The sequence below is a fragment of the Ovis canadensis genome, chromosome 1 (genome assembly GCF_042477335.2).
Source record: "Ovis canadensis isolate MfBH-ARS-UI-01 breed Bighorn chromosome 1, ARS-UI_OviCan_v2, whole genome shotgun sequence".
Lineage (NCBI taxonomy): Eukaryota > Metazoa > Chordata > Mammalia > Artiodactyla > Bovidae > Ovis > Ovis canadensis.
Genome location: NC_091245.1, coordinates 240,335,679 through 240,360,963, shown reverse-complemented (window position 1 = coordinate 240,360,963; position 25,285 = coordinate 240,335,679). Strand labels below are relative to the sequence as shown.

General features: G+C 42.5%; 1 protein-coding gene across 1 annotated transcript in view; it reads right to left on the bottom strand.

Moving 5' to 3' along the window:
• Nucleotides 1-291: 291 nt before the first annotated feature.
• The window catches only part of MINDY4B (MINDY family member 4B), a 41,043-nt gene continuing 16,049 nt past the window's right edge, over nucleotides 292-25,285 (bottom strand). The window contains exons 6-12 of the mRNA XM_069597036.1: nucleotides 24,702-24,867; nucleotides 23,594-23,659; nucleotides 17,023-17,093; nucleotides 15,168-15,240; nucleotides 14,426-14,587; nucleotides 2,353-2,533; nucleotides 292-549 (exon numbers count right to left, since the gene is read on the bottom strand). Coding sequence (XP_069453137.1) covers nucleotides 407-549; nucleotides 2,353-2,533; nucleotides 14,426-14,587; nucleotides 15,168-15,240; nucleotides 17,023-17,093; nucleotides 23,594-23,659; nucleotides 24,702-24,867 — 862 coding nt within the window. The 3' untranslated portion in view covers nucleotides 292-406. The remainder of the gene's footprint in view (nucleotides 550-2,352; nucleotides 2,534-14,425; nucleotides 14,588-15,167; nucleotides 15,241-17,022; nucleotides 17,094-23,593; nucleotides 23,660-24,701; nucleotides 24,868-25,285) is intronic.

Genomic DNA, 25,285 nt, shown 5'->3' with positions numbered 1-25,285 from the left:
AAAAATCCAATGATTTATTACTGATGACTTCATCCCCAGATGAAAGCTAGCCCCCTCCTTCCGTAATCCCCAGGGAGAATCACACTGAGGAGAGAGGAATTTGGAAATAACTTGGAGGAAAGAGACTTCAGTTTTTCTTTTGAATAAAAATGAGGAACCAGTCTATATGAGCATAAAGGATACACCTTCCAGACCCTGAAGTAAGGGTTCTGTGTGTCTCCAACAATACCAATAGCAACTGCAGAGAGTTTATAGAGACAAAAGAAAGAACATACTGCTTATGGGGGTGTTTTGGGTGGGGCTTCTGAATAAGGAACATAAACTTAAAATGGTCTTCCCCAAGTTAGGCTTTTGTGTCCCCATAGTGCTGATGCTTCAGACTTCATTGTACATCTTCGCTTCCTCTTTAGAAAAAGGGAACAGATCCATTCCAGTTGATGGTGGCATCTCTCCACTTGGTTCTGATCACCATCTCCAGTGGGGAAAACCGTCTTCCTGGTCTGTGTTCATCTTCGTGTTGGACACTTTCCCAGTGATGGGAGTGAGTGTCTGAGAAGCAATAGTCAACATTTAGACCCCAGCCTATGTATACCATTTCAGAAGCAGCCAGGAAGGAAGGAAAATAGGATGAGTGGGCAGGAGTTGGGCTCAGCAAGCTGTGTTCCTAGAAGTGAGTGAGCTGATGGGGATTCCAGTAGATGGTGTGTAGATATGCCCCATACAAGACATGTCCATGATAGTCTGGGTTGTTGTAGATTTTGAAAACTCAGTATTGATGTCATGTAATGGTGTGGTCCCGCCCCGTGATGGAACACATAGAGTTAGGTGTATCAATAAATCACCGAATGTTGTCAGGGAAAAATAAGAAAAGAGAGAGCTTCTCAATGCTAAGAGTACATTTGCATTTTGGGATGAAGTGCAAGTATTCTCGTGAGGAGATCTAGAACTGAGTTCAAGGCCCAAGTTTGTCGCAAATGACCTTTGGAAAGGTACTTAGTATCTCTCAATCTCATCCATTAGAAATCATTTTTTGGCCACTTCAGTTTCCTCTGTGTAAAATAAGTATCATAGTGTCTACTTTAGATGACTGTTAGGAGGATTTAATGGAATAATGTATGTAAGGCTTTCAACACAGTGCCTGGAACACACTGCTTGCTGTGCGTGTGAGCTAATAAAAAACAAAAACAAAACAAAAAAATCCCAGTGCTTTCCTCAAAGAAGAGAGTAAAGTAGAAGCAATAATAGTAGAAAAGTAGAAACAATAATGTATCTTAAGGAATGTATTGGCAATGTTCCACTAAATGAAATGGGTGTGTATATATATAATATACATTTTTCTGGGGTCATATATACATATATATATACACACACACGCACGTGCCTGTGCATATATATATATATATGTATGTATGTATGTATGTATTGGGTTTGTCTGGTGGCTCAGATGGTAAAGAATCCACCTGCAATGAGGGAGACCTTGGTTCGATCCCTGGGTTGGGAAGATCCCCTGAAGGAGGGCATGGCAACTCACTCCAGTATTCTTGCCTGGAAAATCCCATGGACAGAGGAGCCTGGCAGACTACAGTCTATGAGGTCGCAAAGAATTGGGCGTGACTGAGTGACTAAGCACATGTATGTGTATACAAATACACACAAATATAAAGTTCTCATAATTAAAGAAAAAGAGTTAGGAGCTACGCAGACAAAACAGTCACTACAATACTCTTCTAAATGCAGTTGTAATAATGAAAAGTTGGCTAAAGGCAGACCTGTGATACTAAATGCAAAGAGTCAGACACCAAATCAGCAAGGCTCCATGCATGGTGCCTTGGTAGCATATACGGGCTCCTGGTTTCATCATGTTTATTCCCTTGTCCAAAAGGCTAGTGTTTAAAGACATCTTAAGGTTAATCTTTTTTCTCATGGTTTTTGTTTTTTGTTTTTAAACATGGTGGGAATTGGAATAAAATGGCTTGTATGATCACACTAGAACCTCTGCCAAGACTGTACCTTCTTGCCTTCCTAGTGTCTGGCACATGCCTGGTGCTTAGTAGGCCTCAAAAATGCTTTTTGAACTGATCTGAATACAAATGTACTCTCAGTTTAGTTACTGTGTTCTGGGATGATCAGTCATCTGATACTCTATCTTGGGATTAGAATTCATCAGTTGGAACCCCAAGGTTACAATGCTTAGGTTAGACCCATGACGTTGAAGCCTAGGGTTTCATTTTAGAGATCAAGCCTCCACATCCTCCTGCAGAGCTAGCCCAAGTATCCACAGAGCTGTAAACCAGCACATCCTCGGCTCTCTGAGCACATTAAGCTGAGAGCACTAGGGTCTGGAGCGCTCACCTATGGTAAGGTGCGCAGGCTTTTTCTGTGCGGGCTGGCCACTGTAGAAATACAGATCAAAGAGGCGCTCCACTTTCCAGTCTGATAAAAGCTGCCTGTTTGTGCTAAACAGGACACTGTAATTTCCGTTGATGTTGCACAGCCAGACAGGTAACTTGGGAGTCTTCAGCATGCTGCCCACCTGCAAGAGGAGAGAGGAACACAGATGAACATTAGATTTGGCTGCCTACGAGAGAACACATGTCACCAGGGTCAAAAAGCAGCTTGGGGACTTCTCTGGTGTCCAGTGGTTAAGACTTTGCCTTCCAACGCAGGGAGTGTGGGTTTGATCCCTGGTAAGGGGGAGCTAAGATCCCACATGCCTCATAGCCAAAACACAAAAACACAAAAACCAGAAGTAGTATTGTGACAAATTCAATAAAGCCTTAAAAAAAAATTTTTTTTTAAAGCAGCTCAGAGACTTGGCATTGTGCTTGTAGCTGGGCAGGGTACTGTGCATGCAGGCAGATTTCAAACAAAGGCTTTCTCGTGAATGAATTTGCATTTATGAATGGTGTGGTGGTGATGCTCCAGTTTTTCTCTTCATGGATTTTATTTTAAAACATTTTGAGGGTGGGTTTATGGAGCTGTGGAACCATCTCAGTTTGGTTTGTTAGTGAGATGAAGAATAAATAGACGGAAATAGAAGTGTGGGAATGGAATATGAGCACTTGAACTGGTCTTTTTGTTGACTAGTGTACTTATTTCTGTTCCCAAGATAGGACAGTATTTCATTCAGCAGGTGGTCATTCTGGCAGCACTAAGCATTCAGATCATAGATAGGAAAAAGAGCCTACAATATGGAAAGAGAGGATATTTTGAATACAGAAAAAAGCTTCTGGGAGATGAGTGGAACACGCACAAACACTCACAGATATACACATATCTGCATGTTAACATGTAGATCAATTGTGAAGATGTACTTAGAGCTGAGTGTACTAGTTCAATATTACTTATAATATTAAGTTCCTTATTTTAAAAAATTATTTGTTTTTGGTTGTGCTGGATTTTTGTTGCTACATGGGCTTTTCTCCAGTTGTGGCAAGTGGGGGCTTCTCTCTAGTTGTGGTATATGTGCTTCTCTTTGCGGTGGCTTCTCATGGAGCACAGGTTCTCAGGGACATGAGCTTCAGTAGTTGCAGCCCCTGGACTCTAGAGCACAGGCTCAATAGTGGTGGTGCACGGACTTAGTTGTTCTGTGGCATGTGGGATCTTTCTAGATCAAGGATCAAACCTGTATCTCCTGCATAGGCAGGTGGATTCTTTCCACTGAGTCACCCGGGAAGCCTAAGTTCAGTGTTTTAATCAGCTTGTTTTCTGGTTTTTCCAGGCAACTGTCAATTCAGCCTTGAATTCTCAGGCGAGTGAATTAGATTCACCAAAGCACCACTCTGGGAGGCTCACTTGTAAAGGATCCTGCATACTCCAGTAACCCCTGAGGTTCCTTGTTGCTATTCAGTCACTAAGTTATGTCCAATTCTTTGTGACCCCATGGACTGCAGCATGCCAGACTTCCCTGTCCTTCACTATCTCCCAGTTTGCTCAAACTCATGTCCATTGAATCAGTGATACTACCTAAACATATCATGCTCTGTCGCCAGCTTCTCCTCTTGCCCTCAATCTTTCCCAGCATCAGGGTCTTTTCCAATGAGTCAGCTCTTTGCATGGCCAAAGTATTGAAGCTTCAGGATCAGTTCTTCCAATGAATATTCAGGGTTGGTTTCCTTTGGGATTGACTGGTTTGATTTCTTTGCAGTCCAAACACATGAGGGAATCAGGGTTATAGTGTTTTGCTTGATGATATCTCCCATTTTGTTTAAAGAGGCAGGGAAGCACATATTTTTTTTTTAATGCCATTGAAACTCATTAATGTTTTTTAGAAAACACTTAAAAAAACACACACACACATAAAGAGATTAACGTGAGCTACATGGAAACCCCCATCATTTCCCACGATGCCAGGGAGAGCTCTGGACCCTCAGCTGTGGCATATCTTCCCATAACAAAAGAATTCTATTCTGTTTCTTTTCTTCTCGGTCCTCAGAGTTGTACTGTGTGTTCAGGAACAAAGTCTGTTGTGTGGAAAATCCAGCTTTGAAAAAATGACTGTGAGTTTTGTCAACCCAAGTAATAAAGGCTAGTAACTTGACATTTTGATTTCTCAATCATTCTATTCAAATCCCTTCCTTCTTCTAGAGTTGAAATTCTTCAGTTGTGGGTGAGTGGGTGAATCAGAGGTGCTTTTGTCTTTAAACTTTACTCTTTAGCTACTGGAGAAAAATTATACTACTGTGTTTAAAAGAAATGACCTGAGTTTTAGTTTATAGTTGAAAAAAGGGGTGTAAGCCCAGCACCCCAGTCTGGACATGCTCATAGTGGGCATGCTCATCTGCTCACATCAACACCAGCCCTCCCTGGACTGAGTATAACATGAGTATAATACACCAAACTTGGGGCAAGTCTCCCACTGGCTACATTGGAAATAAAACACAGAGGATGTGCCATTGAAGCAACCCCATGTATTTACATCCCAGAATCCACCCCCCAAGTTCCAAAGAACGTCATCACCATTCATTAGTTATAAAATAAGCTCTTTCTTAGGCCTTCTTGCGATAGTACTAAGGTTATGTATAATCAAAATATGATCCGCAGGACTTGGAATTATTAAGTTTGAAAATATGGATAAGCTAATTAGGAAACTGAGGGCTGTTTGTAATAAAATGCCACTCCATTTTAACTGCAGATGCATATTCTGGCTGATTTTAAATCAGCGAAAGTTCCTGTAAGTGATGTGTGGGTGGATATAATTGACTGTAGACATACATGATATTGTTTCACAAAATCTTTGTGACGTTGGCAAAATTCAGCTGGAGCTCAGATTCATACTCTGTAAGGTGTGGCCACTGCACTGTTGTGATTTTGTGCAACAGTGCAACAGTTTTCTCTCCTGAACTCAAAGCTACTCATGATCTTACTAAAGTAGGAGGAAAACGAAGGAGTCATAAATATAACAATCTCCAGCACTCAAAGTGACCATTTGGAGACCCTACACTGAGCAGGCAGAGTCCCACTTGCCCTGAGAGATTCTGGTCAAGAGAAATATGTCTGTCACAGCACTTTGGGTTTTAACTCCAAGAAGTGAGCCTCAGGTTACAGCGTAGAACATGCTTGGTTTAAAGGGAGTCCTGCAGAACCAAAACTGAGCACCGCCCAACTGAACCCAATCAAATATCAAAGCCCTTTCCTCAGTGCACCATGGAATCTGTTTGACTGGCATCTTCAGTTAAGAATTTGTATTGCTTTGGGATAGACACAATTTATCAGCTAACCTCCCCACGAAAGAGAATTCTAAGTATGTTTTACTGGTGAGATGTCATCAATGCAGAATTTGTGCATGTTGCCTCAAGTTGCCATGGTAAAAAGGAAATTAAATTGTGATAGAGTGGTGCTATAAATAAAACACCTTTCTCCTTAAATTCACTTATTGTGTAATAAGCCCAGTCAGTTCAGCCTTCCATGCTGCAATCAAACCTTTCATAGCAGGTGTCATTGAAGGTAAAGTTACAAAGATAGGAAGAAGGGACAAATTTTAAGCACCAGAGAGTGAGGATCCATCTGTCCATGTGGTGGCTTAAGTGGTAAAGAATCCGCCTGCCAATGCAGGAGACCTGATTCGATCCTTGAGTCAGGGAAGATTCCCCTAGAGGAGGAAACGGCAGACTACTCCAGTATCTTGCCTGGAAAATCCCATACACACAGGAACCTGGTGAGCTACAATCCATGGGGTCGCAAACGAGTCGGACAGGACAGTGACTGAGCGCAGGCGCAGGCCGGCTCCAGAACAATGGCTCTGGGAATGCGCCTCTGCGTAAGGAGCTTGGTGGTGAAGTCCCAGGGCCCCCATCCGGTGATCTGATTGGGAGAAAGGTGTGGAAATGTTGTGCTTTCTTCGCCAATTCCTGGTGACGATTCACACGCGTGGCTCTTCACAGTCTGGCTCTCATCTCTGCCACCCGGAACACGAGTTGATGTAGCTTCTCTTAGCCAGTTTGCAGGGCTGTTGTCGTGTTTTCCAGGCGCTACCCCAGCGACTCAGGGGTAGAGAGCAGTGGGTGGAGCTTCATCTGGTACTTTCAGTGCTGGATTTCTTCCCGTCAGTCTCTTTAAAGGGAAAAATGTAAAGAGGGAAGAAGGTAGGACTCGGAGGTGATGCGCTCTGCCAGGGCTGTCGGGGGAACAATTCCAGCAAGACCTAAATGGCTTCCGTTCCTTCTAAAAATCAGAGTTGATTTTTCTTCTCGGTGGCAGGTGCAAAGATAATGTGAACCTCCTAAGGTTTTCCAGATGGTGTTAGACTCAAACTACTTTATGTTCTCACTTAGGTATTGGAACTGCACACTCAAACCTGTATCTTCAAATATAAAAGTGATGGGAGGCTTCAAAATAGTGCTGCTTCTTGCGGGGAGCTGGCTGTGTGCTGCACAAACTGTCAGTCTGGTAGGTTCTGGGGGGCTTGCATGTCATCTGATGAAAGCTCCTTTTTTTTTTTTTCAATCTCACCTACTGGGCTGTGACATTGGGACCGAAAGACGTGCGTTTTTGCAATCTCTGCAATTTTATCACCGAGTTAGAAGAGATTCACTTAGGGAAGACAGATGCAGTGGCGGATGAGGGGGTTTCATGGCGACAGCAGGTTCTGCCAAGCAGCACATTGATTTTCTTTTGAACTCAGAAAACTTCTTATACTAGGTTTCTCTTACCAGTGCTTACATATAATCTTCCGATTTAGAATGCCCACCCGAGGCTGCTGATGCTTCTGCTAAGTCACTTCAGTCGTGTCCGACTCTGTGCGACCCCATAGACGGCAGCCCACCAGGCTCCCCCATCCCTGGGATTCTCCAGGCAAGAACACTGGAGTGGGTTGCCATTTCCTTCTCCAATGCATGAAAGTGAAAAGTGAAAGTGAAGTCGCTCAATCGTGTCCGACTCTTAGCGACCCCATGGACTGCAGCTTGCCAGGCTCCTCCATCCATGGGATTTTCCAGGCAAGAGTGCTGGAGTGGGGTGTCATTGCCTTCTCCGGCCTACCCAAGGCAGGAGTCCCTAAATACCCCAAAAATGCTTATGTGCGAGCTAAGTTGCTTCAGTCATATCCGACTCTTTCTGACCATGTGGACTTCAGCCCACCATGCTCCTGTGTCCATGGGATTCTCCAGACAAGAATACTGGAGTGGGTTGCCATGCCTTTCTTCAGAGGATCTTCCTGACCCAGGGGTTGAACCTGCATCTCTTATGTCTCCTGTATTAGCAGGCAGGTTCTTTCCACTTAGCTCCAGTACCTATATGCATTTGGCGTATCCTTGTTCAGAGTCACCATGCCTCAGAGCAGAAAGGGCAGGGAGTAATTGTGAGGTCCTCAATCCAATGATGCTTAAAGCACTGCCCTCGAACCACATCTGGTTCTTTTTTGAGCAAACAGCTGTGCTGCAAGAAGTTTTATGATAGAAGTTTATGAAATATTAGATATCTGTATGCACTACCATCAGATGAGTCTTCTGGTTAGCGCATCTCTGAGCACCACTGAGCTTTTCCTCCTAGCATATAGTGACAGACACAGTCTGCCAAACCACAGGTGAAGGGTGACAGATACTTGAAAGGGTGTGTGCCACCAGTACCTGCAGTTCACAATCAACTCAAACTCACCACTGCTTTAACCTAGTAGTCAGTGGATAAAGTTTTAGATATTGAGTACAACCATCATGCATTCTAAGACTGAGCCATGATTTTGCCACTATCTAACCATTTGTAGTCCAGCATCAGAGGATCTGTAATTTATTGTTCAGTCACTTAGTCGTGACTGCAGCATGCCAGACTTCCCTGTCCTTCACTATCTCCCAGAGTTTTCTCAGACTCATGTCCATTAAGTCAATGATGCCATCCAACCATCTCATCCTCTGTCGCCCCCTTCTTCTCCTGTCCCTGGTCTTTACTTTGGCCACCTGATGCAGAGAGCTGACTCATTGGAAAAGACCCTGATGCTGAGGAGACTGAGGGCAGGATCTGTAATAGATCTTATATACAAATATACATGTTTATGTCAGCACATTGATTACAGAGCACCTCTGAAAGATATCCTACCCAGAACAAACGTTTTGTATTTATCAGAAACAAGTAGAGATGATCATGACAGGCAGTGGGCCGAAAGTGCCTTGGAACATATATAGAGCTGGGCTCAGAATCCTGGCCCTGACACCTCCTTAGTTGGTGGCCTTCTTACACCTTTCTCAGTCTGGGATTTCTCATCTCTGAAACAAACAGCTGCTTGGTGCTCTGTGATGACCTAGAGGGGTTGGATGTGGGGAGGGGAGGAAAGGTCAAGGGGGAGGGGATATATGTACACATATGGCAGTTTCACTTCATTGTACAACTCTGTAAAGCAGCTATACTCCCAATAAAAAGGAAAAAAATGAATGATCACGCAACAGCCCCTGTACTTGAACTAACACCGATTGTAACTCTGAGTGGAAATGAGGGTTAAATGAAAGAAGATATCATTACCAATGACTTGGAGAGAGCCGAGCACACAGTATGTGCTCTGCACAAGTGGCTGTTAGAGTATAATGACTAAATGAGCTTTAAAAGATACCGTCTTCAGGAGTGATTGAGCTTTAAAAAATACTTTAATTGCCAGCTTTGGGAGTGATGGGAAAATATAAAATTCTTATAGATATAAAATCATTATATACAAAATTATTTTGATAATATTTGGTGAGTTATAGATTGCTTTTTTCCCAGAATATAATGAGCTGCCTTAGAATAAAAAAGCACCTTCAGGTTAAATAAACTTTATATGTACATATGTAGATGCCTAACAGAGTCATATATCTCAGCAGTTCAAGTAAAACTACCTGCCATAAGAGCCCATATTTGCTCTTTAATACATTTGTTCTGAAACCAAACTTCAAGTGCACGTCAGAGACGACATAATAAACATCCTCTGGGTTTCAAGCCATTAGTGTACAATTTCAGGCAATTTTCACTGAGGGCAGGATTCATAGGCATCTCCCTGGGGAGAGAACAGACTCTGAGAAGGAAAGATGAAAAGCCGCATTAGTCACTTTTTGAAAAGATGGAAGCTTTGTAGATGTGATTTTTATGTAGATTTTAAAGCTAACCCAGCGTCTCACCATCCTTTGCCCTACTTCCAGTTTGTGAGCAGGCATTTGGATGGTGGTCCTGAGGTTGGCTACATTTTGCCCTCTTCCCAGCAAGAAAGCTTTTGCTTTTTTTTTTTTTTAAAAAAAACCTTAGACCTTGGCTTCTTGACAGAATTTAAGGTCCCAACAAACATCCATTTTATTACTGGAAGATATTTTAGGCTCTGCAGGTAATTTTCTTTAGAGCATGGCTTAGCAGCACTGTTGGTCAGAGCTGACTTGTATTGAAAGATATGCGATCCAGGGAAAATGGTGGCACTGGACTGCTATGAATTCTTGATTCTCTGAAGCTCTCTTTTTCTCTCAATCTCACTTTCTTTGGGGCTGTGGTGCATAGCCTTTGATATAGTCCCTTTTCTCAGAGCAGCTTAGTCACTGTTTAGCAAATGCCTGTTTAATTTTAAGGTTTGAAACTTGCCCCTGACACCTTGGTAAAAAGGAATGGAAAGCTGTCAACATTTCTCATACTTGAAGGAAATATCAGTATTGAAAGAAGATACTCTTTGTTGTAATTTCACTTGAAATGATAGTTTTCTAATTCTGTATACCATGGATTTAATCAGTTAAATCTAATGAGATTCTCCCCACACACACCTTTTTTAGAGCAGCGGTTCAGTTGGGACAGTTTTGTCCAATGGGGGACATTTGGCAATATCTGGAGACATTTTTGGTTGTACATGGGGTGGGGCAGTACTACTGGGATTTAGTGGGTAAAAGCCAGGATGCTGTTGAATATCCCATAATGCACAAGCCAGCCCCCACCACAAAGAATTATCCATTCCAAAGTATTAGTAGTGCTGAGGTTAAGCAGTCTTTCTCTAGAACAGAGATTTCTAACTCTGGATGCACCTGAGGGGTTAAAAAACCTTGATTACCAGATGGTCTCCAGGCCAGATAAACCAGAGTCATTGGATAGGACCAGCTGTACAATTTGTGGGGTCTAGTACAAAATGAAAAACTGGAGGCCTGTGTTCAAAAAATGTTAAGAATTTTAAGGCAGTGACAGCAGAGCCTTAAGTGTGGGGCTGTGTGTTCACACAGGTCCTACACACATATAGCTGACGCTGTTCTGGAGGATGACCTGAGCACCAATAATTTTAGATGCTCCCTAAGAGTAACAGACATCTCACCAAAGACAATAGACAGATGGCAAATAAGAATATGCTTATTATCAGGGCAATGCAAATAAGCAAACAATGTGATACCTATTAGAGTGGCTGAAATCCACAACACTGACAACACTAAATGCTGGCAAGCATGCAGAGCAACAGGAACCCTCATCTACTGCTGGTGGGAATGTCAAATGGTACAGCCACCTTGGAAGGCAGTTTGGCAGCTTCTTATAAAACTAAACATACTCTTACCATGTGATCCAGCAATTGCCCCCCGCCTTGATATTTACCCAAAGGAGCTGAAAACTTATGTCCACACAGAAACCTGCTCATGGATGTTTATAGCAACATTATTCACGATTGCCAAAATGGGAAGCAACCAAGGTACTTTTATAAGTTAATGGCTAAATCAACCATGATATATCTGTGGAATAATATTTGTTCACAGAAATATTATTCACAATATTCCAATGGAATATTATCCAGTGCTATAAAGAGATGAGGTATCAAGCTATGAAAATATATGGAAAAATATAAAGGCATATTATTAATATTAAGTGAAAGAAGCCAATCCAAAAAGGCTACATACTATGATTCCAACTATGTATTAATAACACTCTGGAAAAGGCAGAACTATGGAGATGGTAAAAAGACCCATCATTGAGGGAGATGGAGGGTTGACTTGGCAGAGCACAGAGGGTTTTTAGGGCAGTGAAACTACTCTGTATGATGCTATAATGGTGAATATATGTTGTCATACATTTGTCCAAACCCACAGAGTGTAAACACCAAGAGTGAACCATAGCATAAACTATGAACTTAGTTCATGTCAGTGTGGGTTCATCAACTGTAACAAATATACCACTCGGGTGGAGGAAAATGTGGAAGCCATGCGTGTGTAAGGACAGGGAATATGTGAAAACCTTTGTGCTTTCCACACAATTTTGCTATAAACCTAAAACTGCTTTCATCTCAGTTCAGTCGCTCAGTCGTGTCCAACTCTTTGGACCCCGTGGACTGCAGCACACCAGGCCTCCCTGTCCATCACCAACTCCTGGAGTTTACGCAAACTCATGTCCATTGAATCGGTGATGCCATCCAGCCATCTCATCCTCTGTCGTCCCCTTCAATCAGGCGTCTCCTCCCACCTCAGTCTTTCTCAGCATCAGGGTCTTTTCAAATGAGTCATCAGGTGGCCAAAGTATTGGAGCTTCAGCTTCACCATCAGTCCTTCCAATGAATATTCAGGACTGATTTACTTTAGGATGGACTGGTTGGATCTCCTTGCAGTTTAAGGGACTCTCAAGAGTCTTCTCCAACAACTGCTTTAACTGACCTAAAACTGGTTACCTATTTATTTAATAGGTGTTAGAAAGAAATAGTGTATCAAGTCCATTGCTTATGTTACTGCTATAGAAAATGTATATATGTATGTGAAAGTTGCTCAGTTGTGTCCCACTCTTTGCAGCCCCATGGATTCCAGGCCAGAATACTGGAGTGGGTAGCCTTTCCCTTCTCCAAGGGATCTTTCCACCCCAGGAATTGAACCCAGGTCTCCCTCATTGCAGGAAGATTCTTTACCAGCTGAGCTACCAGGGAAGCCCACTATAGCAAAGGTTAGATTCAAATTTCGAAAGTGAGTTCATTTAAAGGAAAATATTAAGCAAATAACAACAGAGGTGGTGTGAAGATATGACAAAGCTTGTGAATTACCTACTCAGATGACAGAACTATGAGAAACACTTTTAAATCTTTGTCGTTTGTAGTGAGGATATGGTGAAGTAGTATTGTGAAAGAACTTTATAATAATTTGTACCTCACTCCTTGAAACTTGCTCCCAGTGTAGCCTGCCAGACTGAGTCTTGTCCTACTCCTGGGTTCTAACAGATACAGAGTGCTTAACCAAGGACATTAAGTGACCTTGTGCGGTTGAAAGAAAACTATGTATGATGAAATCTATAAGTTCCCTATTTTTGGCTTGGTTTTCCTTGTTATTATATACATCAAATTCTAAGATGAATTCCCAAATTATCAGGGACAAGCAATTAGGAATTTTATAGTAATAACGGATCCATTCTTTGTTAAGGACATATTCAAAGTACAGTTTTTCAGTTTCATATAGTGGAAATGTTTGCATCCATTAAATATGATGAAGGACACATATTCACTGACATATAAGAACATTTGTATTACATGAGAAAGACAGGGTTCAGAAGAAGTAAAATAGGATGTATTTATATGAGAAAGAGAAGGAAGCATTTCTGAGAGAACTGACCCTGGGTGATGGATTGGGTTCATTTGTTTTACTTTTAGTTCATCTGTCACTTCTCATTTTTTCTTTTTTCAAACTGAAGTGTGGTTGATTTACAATGTTATGTTAGTTTCTGTTGTCATTTTTCTATGATGGACTAGATTTCAAACTCAAGGAATACTTAGTAAACTTTGAAGACATACTTGTACGAAAGATGCAGTCATTCTGTGACAGTCAGATGCCACGTTCCCAACACCATCAGACATGATTTGTGTGTGTTGTGATGTGCTGATTTCACGAATAACACGTTGTAGCTGGACCCCACAGTAGGAGGAAAGCCAGATGAAGCGATAGATATAAAAAGGCCTTTTAAGTGTAAAGTCCCGTACATGTGAAAGAGACTTTGAGCCTAAACCAGCAGAGTGAAGGACAGGACAGGCTCTGAGCAGTGGGGCTGTTTGGTGCTGATAGACCGTGAACCTGGGAGCATTTGTCACCATCGTATTGAATTCCATCCCAGCTAGTTTCAGGGTTGCTCCAGAGACGCGTTGCTTCTCACAGAACCTCCTTGCCTTCCCTAGGTTTTAGGATGAACTTTTTGTGAAAATATCACAGAAGCACCTTTGATTTGTGGTTCGGGTGGGTGTACTTGCTTCCTCACTGTCTTTACTGGTTGCTTTTGGAGAATCACATCTTACTCAATTCTCTGGTTGTGCTTTTCAACAGCACAGTCTACGTTCTGGTTGTCAAAGGTTATAAACCCTCAGAGCTGGAAAGTGTTTTGAGAGGCATTCATAAGTGAGGTTCCCTTTTTTTATTCAGGGATTTTTAAAGCTCTGAGTAATAGATACAATATATGCATTTGTATTTGCCTAAATAAAGGGTTGGGAAGATACTCATTGTCAGCTGACAGTATCGATTTCTGATGAGGGATGAGGGGATGTTAGGGGACTTTATTTGTATACTTCAAGTATTGTTTTAAAAAATGATTTGCATATTACTTGTATCACCTGTACACTATGTACATAAAAATTGATAAAGCAAAATATAAAGCAAGGGGCTCGTGTATTTCCATTTAGACCCAGAAAAATCTCTGTGTGTGTCTGTATGTGCTTGTGAGAGGCATGCAGTAAAGCAGTAAAGGAAAAAGTAAGCTCAGATTTGAATGAGGGCTTCCCAGATGGAGCTGGTGGTAAAGAGTCCACCTGCTGGTGCAGGAGACGTGGGTTCGATCCTTGGGTCAGGAAGATCCCCTGGAGGAGAAAATGGCAACCCACTCCAGTATTCTTGCCTGGAGAATCCCACGGGGATGGACAGAGGAGGTTGACAGGTAACAGCCCACGGGGTTTCAAAGAATTGGACACAGCTGAGTACGGACACATGCAATCTAGAGACTTAACAAAATGCCCAAATAGAGACACTGGTGGTGTGGTTGAGAATTGGAACACACTTACCTGTGAAAGCCTGTCATCCTCTGAAGAGTCCTTACCCCACTGCAAATAGCCGATGTCGCTGCGGGTCAGGACCCCATGTAATATTTCTTGAGACTTTCCTTTCTGACAGCCGTTAAAGATGTGTGGACTTGCTCTTCCAGTTAAAATCAGGTTCAAAACTGCCTAGATGACATATTTTACAAATATGTGTAAAGATAACCTTGACACAAGGACTTAATTTTTTTATTTTCATAATCACAAAGATTACGATTTTTAGTGAAAGGAATGAAATCCCACAGTATATAATTCTGGAAAAACATATGTTATAAATGTTTGGTAGAGTCAAAATAGGAGTTTATTAATTTTTTTCTTGAGCCATGCCCCATAACTCCCATGGGCCCTTAATATTTTCTTAAACTTTGGTTTCTATAATTGTGATTTAAGATGCATGAAACTAAGATATTTTTATAGTGCTTTCCTTTCAGTTATGAGGGATTCCTGGCGGGGAGGAGGGTCTTGTCAAGATATTTTCTAACATTTCTAGACTCTCAGGGATGGCAGACTCTCAGAGGTAAGCTAGAAAGGACAGTAATGGAAAGTGGAAAAGTGAAAAAAAGGGGGGGGGGGCATCTTAGTATTTCAAAGATAATTTGATCACCCTTCACTTAAGGAGAGAATATACTTAACTGAAAAAAATAAAAGCCTTATTTTAAAATAAAATAAATAACAGATTCTACAATAAAAAGGTAGTCTTACAACCTACCTGCCTGCACAGGAAACCTCCAGCATTTGGTTGTAGTAGGTGAGTGGTGGAGACGTCCAGCTCCTTCTGAAGCCTGCGGAATGGGAGGAACCATCAGCACTCAGAGACCATGACTGCTTCAGGGACCCACAGCCTTTCCTGCCTTCACCCCCCAACACAGAGCAGCACTAACATGAGCTCGTCTGGTCCCTGTCCTTCCCACGTGCCTGGTGTGTTTCCATCTGTCCCCTGGAAAGCTTCTAGGACTGGGGCCGTAGAGATGACTGGGGAAATTCTGATGCCATTGAGGGAAGCCAGTGAGAAGTGATGAGGGAGAAGGAAGAAGTGACAGACCTCACATGTGACAATCCTTCGGCATGGGCTCTGTGGGGATGCTGGACTCAGCAGAGAAACTGTTTGCTCTGAATCCCAGGGGATGCTTGGCTTAGGGTGGTGACTTGTGACCACTCCAGAGAGTGCTGGCCCAAGGCAGAGCTGAACAGACTGTTTAAGGGGAAAACACCAGCTTGGCATTAAGCCCATTTCTTGGTTGCAGTTTCCACTGTTTCATCGGGCACCAGGGATCAGGGTTCTACCCAGGGCAATGTAATATCAAGGTGGAAAGTGGCTTCAGCTGTAACCCAGAGGGAGATGCTGAGTGTGTGAGTTGTATGTGTTCTTGGATGAACCTAGTCACAGGGTTGGAAGGTCAGATGCTTCTGTGAATCAAACCTAAAGACATGGGTGAAGCATCAGATATAATTCAGGGCAGTGTTTCCTAAAGTATGGCTTGATGTTAGTTGATATAGATATGAGCATTTAAAAAGTTACACATTTATGTGTTAATACATTTTTTTCTTTAGCACAGCAAATAAATGATTTAGATCATATATATTAACATATTAATATTTGAAGGATATTAAATTTAAGACGAGGATATTTAAATGTGTACTGATTTTGAATTTTTCTTCTTTTCTTTTTTGGCTGCACCATGGAGCATGTGGGATCTTAGTTCTCTCATCAGAGATAGAAAACTTGCTCCCTGCAGTGGAATCACAGTCTTAACCACTGGACTGCCAGGGAAATCCCAAATGTGTCTTGATTTAAGGAAATTGTTAAGCAAATAATAATGTATCATAAAAGTATGATATGCAAATGATAAGTTTCAGGAACACTGCTTCAAGGTTTGAAATTTTTCCTTTCTGGAAGTCTTGTATTTCTCTCTCTGTGACTTGCAGAAGCTTATCCTTTTTTAGGGTCCAGAAGAAGGTCTCCTTCTTCCAAGAAGCCTTCCTTGACTACCCTATCTAGTGGGCCCTTCCTCCTCTGGCATCCCTTAAGAGTCATTGTCTTTGCACACCATCTGACATACCAAGTACCATCTGGGACTTTCCCAGTCTCTGGATGTGTATACCTGGGTTTTGCCAAACTAGAACCTGAGAGGCGATCAGGGCCATATCCTGTTTTATTTGTATATCCCACAGCGCTAAGAACAGTGCTTTGCATTTCATGGGGACAAAATATATATTTGTGGGTATATATTTTATTGTATATAGAAATCATAAATTGTTTTCATTTATGAAAGTTGTACAAATAAGCCTGAATGATATCTGCCAATATTTAAAACCACAAGAAGGAACCTCCCACAGTGCAAGAAAAGTAGATTCACACTTTTCTGATGACATCCGCTCTCCCATGAATATGGCCAAACGGACTACGGAAAAGGATGCATCAACAGAAGAGTGTCTATTAGAAAAAAAAAATATAGCTCTCATGTTTCCAGTAAGGCCTGAAAGTACTTTTCAACACGGGAGAACATAGTTCATGTGACCCCAGAGCTATAGGAAATATCTGTGCAAATATTTGTAGCATTTACCTTTCAAATGTTCTGGAGAAGATCAGGCTGTAAAGAAATAAGATGACACCATGGCATCCTTCTCCTTTGAACTATTTGGAAAACAAAGGAAAAACACATTTGTCTAAATGCAGTGCATCTCTGTGTACCTGTGGGCAGGAATTCAAGGATTTACAGCCTGAGGGATCTTTTCTAGCCGATGAAAGGACAGTGGAAGCTCTCTCTGCCTCCCTAGGTCATCTCCACCCTCAAATGCATCCTCTTGCCTTGCTTCAGGCCTGCCAGTGGCACCATCATGCTCTTGGTTTTCAACCCGTCTTTCTTTCCTCCACTTAAACCACGTGACTCTCTGACTCATGACTAAGACCTAGTGTATTTTCCCTCTCCGTTTTTCCAGCATCCATCCTAGCGCAGCCCTTCGGAGTTGCTCTGGATGGCCTTTATCTAGCCTCCCTCAGTCACTGCATTCCTCCTCATTACACTGTTAAACTCAGGGGGAGCAGAGAAGTTTTCTAGAAATAGTTTTGGAGTTACAGAAACCTGAATTCAGAACCAGTTCTATTATACTAACGCCAACTCGCTTCTCTGAGTTTCAGTCTCATCTGTAATTGCAGATAAAAATACCTTTTCCCTAGGATTATTGCAAAAGTTGAAGGAAATAATGTACAGTGTCTACCTTGGTTTTGTTGTGTGTGTGTGTGTGTGTTTTTTTTTTTTTTTGTCATTGTTTAGTCAGTCATGTCCTACTCTTTGTGACCCCATGGACTGCAGCACGCCAGGATTCCCTATCCTTCTCTATTTCCCAGAGTTTGCTCAAACTCATGTCCAGTGACTCAGTGATACTATCTAACCATCTCATCCTCTGTCATCCCCTTCTCCTGCCTTCAATTTTGCCCAGCATTAGAGTCTTTTCCAATGAATCAGTTCTTCGCATCAGGTAGCCAAACTTTGGAGCTTCACCTTCAGCATCAGTCCTCCCAGTGAATATTCAGGACTGATTTCCTTTATAATTGACTAGTTGGATCTCCTTGCAGTCCAAGGAACTCTCAAGAGTCTTCTCCAACACCACAGTTCAAAAGCATCAATTCTTCAGTGCTCAGCCTTCTTAATTATCCAACTCTCACATTCATACATGACCATAGGAAAAACCGTAGCCTTGACTAGACAGACCTTTGTTGACAAAGTAATGTCTCTGCTTTTTAATATGCTGTCTAGGTAGATCATAGCTTTTCTTCCCCGGAGCAAGTGTCTTTTGATTTCATGGCTGCAGTCACCAACTGCAGTGATTTTGGAGCCCAGGAAAATAAAGCCTCTCACTGTTTCCATTATTTCCCCATCTATTTGCCATGAAGTTATAGGACTGGATGCCATGATATTTGTGTTTTGAATTTTGAGCTTAAAGCCAGATTTTTAACTCTCCTCTTTCACCTTCACCAAGAGTCTCTTTAGTTCTTCGTTGCTTTCTGCCATAAGGGTAGTGTCATCTGCATATCTGAGGTTATTGATATTTCTCCCAATAATCTTGATTCCAGCTTGTGCTTCATCCAGCCTGGCTTTTCACATGATGTACTCTGTGTATAAGTTAAATTAGCAGGGTGACAATATACAGCCTTGACATACTCCTTTCTCAATTTTGAAAGTCCACTGTTCCATGTCCAGTTCTAACTGTTTTCTTGACCTGCATACAGATTTCTCAGGAGGCAGGTAAAGTGGCCTGGTATTCCCATCTCCCTAAGAATTTTCCACAGCTTGTTGCAATCTACACAGTCAAAGGCTTTAGCATAGTCAATGAAGCAGAAGTAGATGTTTTTCTAGAGTCCTCATGGTTTTTCTATCATCCAACAGATGTTGGCAGTTTGATCTCTGATTCCTCTGCCTTTTCTAAGTCCAGCTTGAACATCTGGAAGTTCCCAGTTCATGTACTGTTGAAGGCTAGCTTGGAGGATGTTGAGCATTACCTTGCTAGCGTGTGAGATGAGTGCAATTGTGCAGTAGTTTGGACATTCTTTGTCATTGTCCTTCTTTGGAATTAGAATGAAAACTGACCTTTCCCAGTTCTTTGGTCACTGCCAAGTTTGCCAAATTTGCTGGCATATTGAGTGCAGCACTTTCACAGCATCATCTTTTAGGATTTGAAATAGCTCAGCTGGAATTCAATCACCACTAGCTTTGTTTGTAGTGATGCTTCCTAAGGCCCAGTTGACTTTGCACTCAAGGATATCTGACTCTAAGTGAGTGGTCACACCATCGTGATTATCTGGGTCATTAAGATCTTTGTTGTACAGTTCTGTGTATTCTTGCCACCTCTTCTTAATATCTTCTGCTTCTGTTAGTTCCATACCGTTTCTGTCCTTTGTTGTGCCCATCCTTGCATGAAATATTCCCTTGGTGTCTCTAATTTTCTTGAAGAGATCTCTAGTCTTTCCCATTCTGTTGTTTCCCTCTTTTTTTTTTTTTTTTTTGGCATTGCTCACCTTGGTTCTTAGAACATGCTATTAATAGAACCACAGAAAAATTACTCTCTGTCCCTCTCTAAGGGACTTCTCCCTGTCTCTTTTCTTGGCCAGGTTACTTTTCTGCTCTGAACTTTCTGAAGGTGCCCTGTGAGCTCCAGGATATAATCCACCCACATTCAGGGCCTCCCACTGGTTGGCCTTATCTTGGCTTTGTGTCAGTACTCTACCTGCTGAGGAGAAGAAGCTCCTTGGCTGGCTTTCAAAGTGCCCAGGGTTAAAGCCTTTTCTTTAAAGGCATAGTTTCAGGAAGGTTTCTGTGAAAATGCATATGCTTTCCCTTTTGTGAGTTAATCTGTGCTTCACTATCCGTGTGCTAACAAGGGCTGGAATCTCATGCAGGAGAACAAATTTCAGTGCCACCAGAGCCAGATGGGAACCCAAATGGCTGTACTGCAGGGCGTGAGAGAAAAGGGGAGAGGTGGAGCCTGAGGCAGAGGCGAGCACTGTTGGGTTAGTTTCCTGTTGCTGTCTTAGCAGAGGACCACAGACTCGTTGGCTTAAAATAATGGGAATCCATCATCTCAGGGTTCTAGAGGCTAGCTGTCCAGCCTTGGTATCTCTGGACTTGCTCCTAACTGCTGGTCAGTCCCTGTTCCTTCTGGAGTCTTTATGGGAAATGGTGCCTCCTAGTGTTGTCCAGCTTCTAGTAGTGGTCTTAATTCCTTGGCTCGTGACCCCACATTGCATGGCTTCTCTTCTGCTTCTCTCATTACATCCTTTTTCTCTGACTCTCCTGCCATCCTCTTTCTGTTTTAAAACCATTATGATTAATCAGACCCACCAGAGAAATTCAGACTAATCTTCCATCTGAGACCATGAACTTTATCTCATCTGCAGTTCCTTTTGACCAGTTAGGTAACATCATTCAGTCTATCACGACTTGTTTAATGGGAGTCACTGCTCCCCATATCAACTAATGGAGGGCATGCTAGATAGAATATAGGTCTAGTGCAGCCAGATTTTCTGATTTGGCCAGAAGGAGCTAAACCTTTAGGTTTTGACACGGAATTTTCTGATTGTTTTTGAAGTTCACTGACTCAAGTTTTTAAAAATACAACTCCAGGTGAACTGACACTGCCCATCCTATGCGGTAGATGTATGAGTTTCCTACAGCTGCCCTACAAGTGGCCAGAAATTCAGCAGAAGTTTATTCTTTGAAAGGCTTGAAACAACCAAAGTTTATTCTTTCACACTTCTGGAAGCTACAAGTCTGAAATCAAGGTGTCAGAGGAGGGCCATGCTCTCTCTGAAGGCCCGAGAGAAGGAACCTTCCTGGTATCTTCCTAGCTTCTTGTGGCTGCTGGCAGTCCTCAGCATCCTTGGTTTGGGAGATATATCACTCTAGTCTCCATTTATTGCATAGTGTTTTCCCTGCATGTGTCAGTGTTTATGACCAAATTTCTCTTTTCTTATAAAGACAGAAGTCATTGGATTGAGGCCCACCCTCATCCAGCATGACCTGATGTTAACTTGATGACATCTCCAAAGACCCTCTAGCCAAGTAAGAATACATTCGCAGCTGCTGGGGCACACACATTGTTTTAGGAGGGGTGATGCAACTCAACCCAGAATAATAGTTGGCCTGCTCGCACATGTAGCCCTCAGTTCTTCAGTTGTGATCCCTGCCTCAAGATAGGCACAGAGATGTTTTTTTTTAATGTTTTTTTAAATTAATTTTTATTTGATGTATAGTTGCTTTACAAGGTTGTATTAAGTTTCTAGTGTACAGCAAAAGGAATCAGCCATATATATACATATATCCCCTCCCTTTTGGATTTCCTTGCCATTCAGGTCACCAAAGAGCATTGAGTAGAATTCCCTGGGCTATACAGTATGTCCTCATTCATTATCCATTTTGTACATAGTATCAGTGGTATATATGCATCAGTCCCAATCTCCCACACCTCGGCCCACCTCCACAACTGTTGTTTTTTGATAGTAATGACATTGGATGAAGGTCTGGATGGAGGCTGATCACACAGGCAGCCCCTGGTCTGGGAGTGCCCTTGAGAGGGTTATCTATGCAGCAAGATCCCTCCTCACTCAAGAAATGGCGCTGGCCCTTCCCCAGCATAGCTATGGTAATGGTCAGCTTGAGTCTGCTTGACACGGGTAGCTCTTGTGCAGAACCCACCTGCGCTGGGCAGTCTGATTCCACTTCTGTTTATTACTTATTCCAGCTCAACCCTTAGTCTTTGAGGGGAAATCCTATATATAGCTCTAGCTCTGATTTTCCAATTGTCAGCTCTGGCTACACTTAAGAAACCGTTGCAGATGTGAAAGTCCTTCTTATTGAATCAGACTCTCCCAGGGCTGAGTTGAGGAGGTGGAAGGTAGAGAGGGAAGGGTTTCCCTCTCTTGGCTAGGAAAGTAATTTCTTACATGGTTCCTCTCTGTGTAGCCCCTTAGACATCTCCCTCTGCAACAGAGAGTCCCTAAGCAGGCTTCTAGCCTAACATTTCACGTCAGATAATTTAAAATCTATCACACAGCTTTGACGGCTTTCATATTGCTATTGGAACAAATTACCATAAATTTGTAGCTTAAATAACACAGATTTATTTTATTATCTTATAGTTCTGGAGGTCAGAAGTCTGGAAGGGGATTTACTGGTCTAAAGCTGAGATAGCAGCAGCTCTAGTAGAAACTAACACAAAATTGTAAAGCAACTATGTGTGTGCGTGTGTGTGCTCAGTCATGTCCGACTCTTTGCGACCCCATGGACATGTAGCCTGCAGGATCCCATGCCCATGGGATTTTCCAGAGAAGAATACTGGAGTGGGTTGCCATTTCCTCCTCCAGTGAATCTTCTGACCCAAGGATAGCACCCATATCTCCTGCATTGGCAGGAGGGTACTTTACTACTGCACCACGTGGGAAGCCCCAAACAACCATACCCAAGTGAAGGAAAAAAAAAATTGTCATCAGCCCTGCATTCCTTCTGGAGGTTCTAGATGAGAGTCTGTTTCCTGCCCCTTCCAGCTTGCAGCAGCCTGTCCACATTCCTCGGTTCATGGCCTCCAGTTTCAAAGCAGCAACAGGGGTGATACTCTTTTCATATCATACCACTCTTCCCCTCTCTTCTGCCTTCCTCATCCACATATAAGGGCCCTTGTAATTACACTGGACCCACCCATGAAATCCAGGATAATCTCCCTATTTTAAAGTTAGCTGATTAGCAACCTTAATTCCCTTTTACCATGTAATGAAGCAGTCATGGGTTCCAGGTGGTCGAGTATAGACATCTTTCAGGAGACTGTTCTTCTGCCTACCGCATGGACCCAAGAGCTGATGGAGGAGGTAGGTCTGGGGTAACTGGTTTACCCAAGAATCTATTGCTAGTGTGTGTTTGAGAACTCATGCTCAAGTTTTCCATCACTGTGACCTTTGAAAGGCATGGAGCTCTGAGTTTCATGAATCACATTTCCCCTTTCCATACAAGCCACATACACATGGATTTATAGTTACCCTGCTACATTGTAAGGTTCTGATTCTTTGGAAAACCAACTATCCTTTCTTTCTCTGCAGAGGAATCTTACAAAAGCACCTTCCATTTTCAGCCATCGCTGTCTCCTACTTTGTGTCATGCCTACCCAGGGGGTGGAGAAGACTCATTGCAGGGGAGAGCACTGTGTAGAAGGGGCTGCTAGAAGAGGGGAGGGGGGGCACTTTTTTCAGATGGAAAGTCATTTTTCTGAGCCAATGTGAATGGTCATTTTGGCAATTTAGACTACCATTTTTATGTTTTATCCCTCAGAGGAGGCAAGACTCCTGTAAAATTTTCTCTTCCCATAAAAGCCATCTTGCTGTATATGCCCTCTGTAGTATTATTCTTTGGGTTTGATTAGCCAAGGAGAAAGAGGCATTTGTGAGCAGGCCTGTGTGTGATCTGGCCTCTCTCTAGATTGTGGGGAGGGAGAGACAGGCTTCTCTTTCTCTCATTCCGCCCTCTCTTAGTCCTCAAAATGACCTGGTTTTCTTAACAAGCATCATTAGAAATATACTTTATAAAAGGAAGAAAATTCCTGGAAGATCAGTTCAACATAAAGGAATTACCTCAATACTTAAACACTTACACATTGTAAATGATCATAGATGAATTTCTCAGTGGCTTCTTTGTCTGAAAGTTCAAACAGCTGGAGCTATAAGTCAGAAATAGAAGATAAAAATGAAAAGGAAGATGAAAGTCACATCTAGAAGATGTCAGCTCACTGTTATTACCTCAAGGGAGTTCTTTGTTTCATTGCAAAATCACAGTGCTAAAAACTGACATGTTATCTTATCCAAGGTCATGTAAAACATACATGGTAAAATTGGGTGGCTGCCGGTCTCAAGTTTGCATTCCTCAGTTTTAAACCAATATGGTATCTTGAGAAGGAAAATCATAAACACATCTTTTCCCTAATAGGTAGAATTTAGCCAAGTTTAAAAGATTAGTTATGAAAATGCAGTTTATGATAATTTCAGGCATGAGATTTTCTTTTTAAAAATGTTTTTGTTATAGTTAATACATGGTATTATATAAATTACAAATGTACTGTCTAGCAATTCACAATTTTTAATGGCAATATTTCATTTATAGTTATTATAAAATATTGAATATATTCCTCATATTGTATAATATATTAGCTTATTTTATACATAATAGTCTTCACCTCTTAACTCCCAAACCCTATGTTGCCTCTCCCTCCTTCCCTTTCCACTGATAATCACTGCTTTGTTCTTTGTGTTCTGTGAATCTGCTTCTTTTCTGTTAGGTATGGAATATACTTTTTTGTTTCTTTTGATGTGGACTGTTTTTAAAGTCTTTATTGAATTTGTTGTGATACTATTATGTTTTGGTTCTTTGAGGCATGTGGGAATGTTAGCTCCCGGAGTAGGGATTGAACCCACACCTCCTGCATTGGAAGGTGAAGTCTTAACCACCGGACCACCAGAGAGGGCCCTGGAATATTCTTGATCATGGTAAATTTTGGAAGGAGAAATTCACAGCAAGCATCGCTGTCTTGGCTGCTTGGGTTCCTCACGGCCTTGATCCTTGCCTCTTTGGTCACATCAGATGCTTACACTGTAGAGGTCCACCCCAGAGCAGCAGTGGGCTTCCAACTCCACTGCCACGGTAAGTCTAGTACTCACCTAGGCTCCATCACCTTTACCTGGCAGGACGGGCAGGAGCACACTCACCCGTTCAGAGAAACCGTCCCCAGAGTAGCCGGGAGTTGGGGCGACATAAGTGTCCTCAGCAATGAGGCAGATGGTGGCCTTCTGAGCTGCTCCTGCAGCCCACAGGGTGCCTGCGAGCACCGCCGCCAGTGTGTGGTCCTGATCGAGCTTGCTCATCCTGCACAAGCTTCAACACAGAAGGAGGGGAGGAACACGTGGCAAAGAGCACCACCTAGCCGAGGGCCTGGGCCTCCACTTTCAGGAACGCTTCTGAGTACAGGATGGCTCTGTCTGATTCCTTCATCAGCCTGCGCTCTGAGAATGTCGAGGAGGGTCTCGTCTTCTCCGCCCCCACGGAGCGGGCATCCTCATCCCAGCACACTGTTCCTCTTGGTTCTCCAGCCTGTGCATTACGGTCCGCACCGAATCCCCACACTGTCCTCTCTCCTGAACTCTAGTCAGGCTGCATCCAAACTCTCTAACCCCATAACACAGGCCCTTCCAAAGTACAACCCTGAACAGTCCTCCCAGGTTTATCTCCCAGACTTCCATTCTGCAAACCCTCTGCCCCAGATGGACCGGTCCCCTGGATGTTGTTTCTGTGT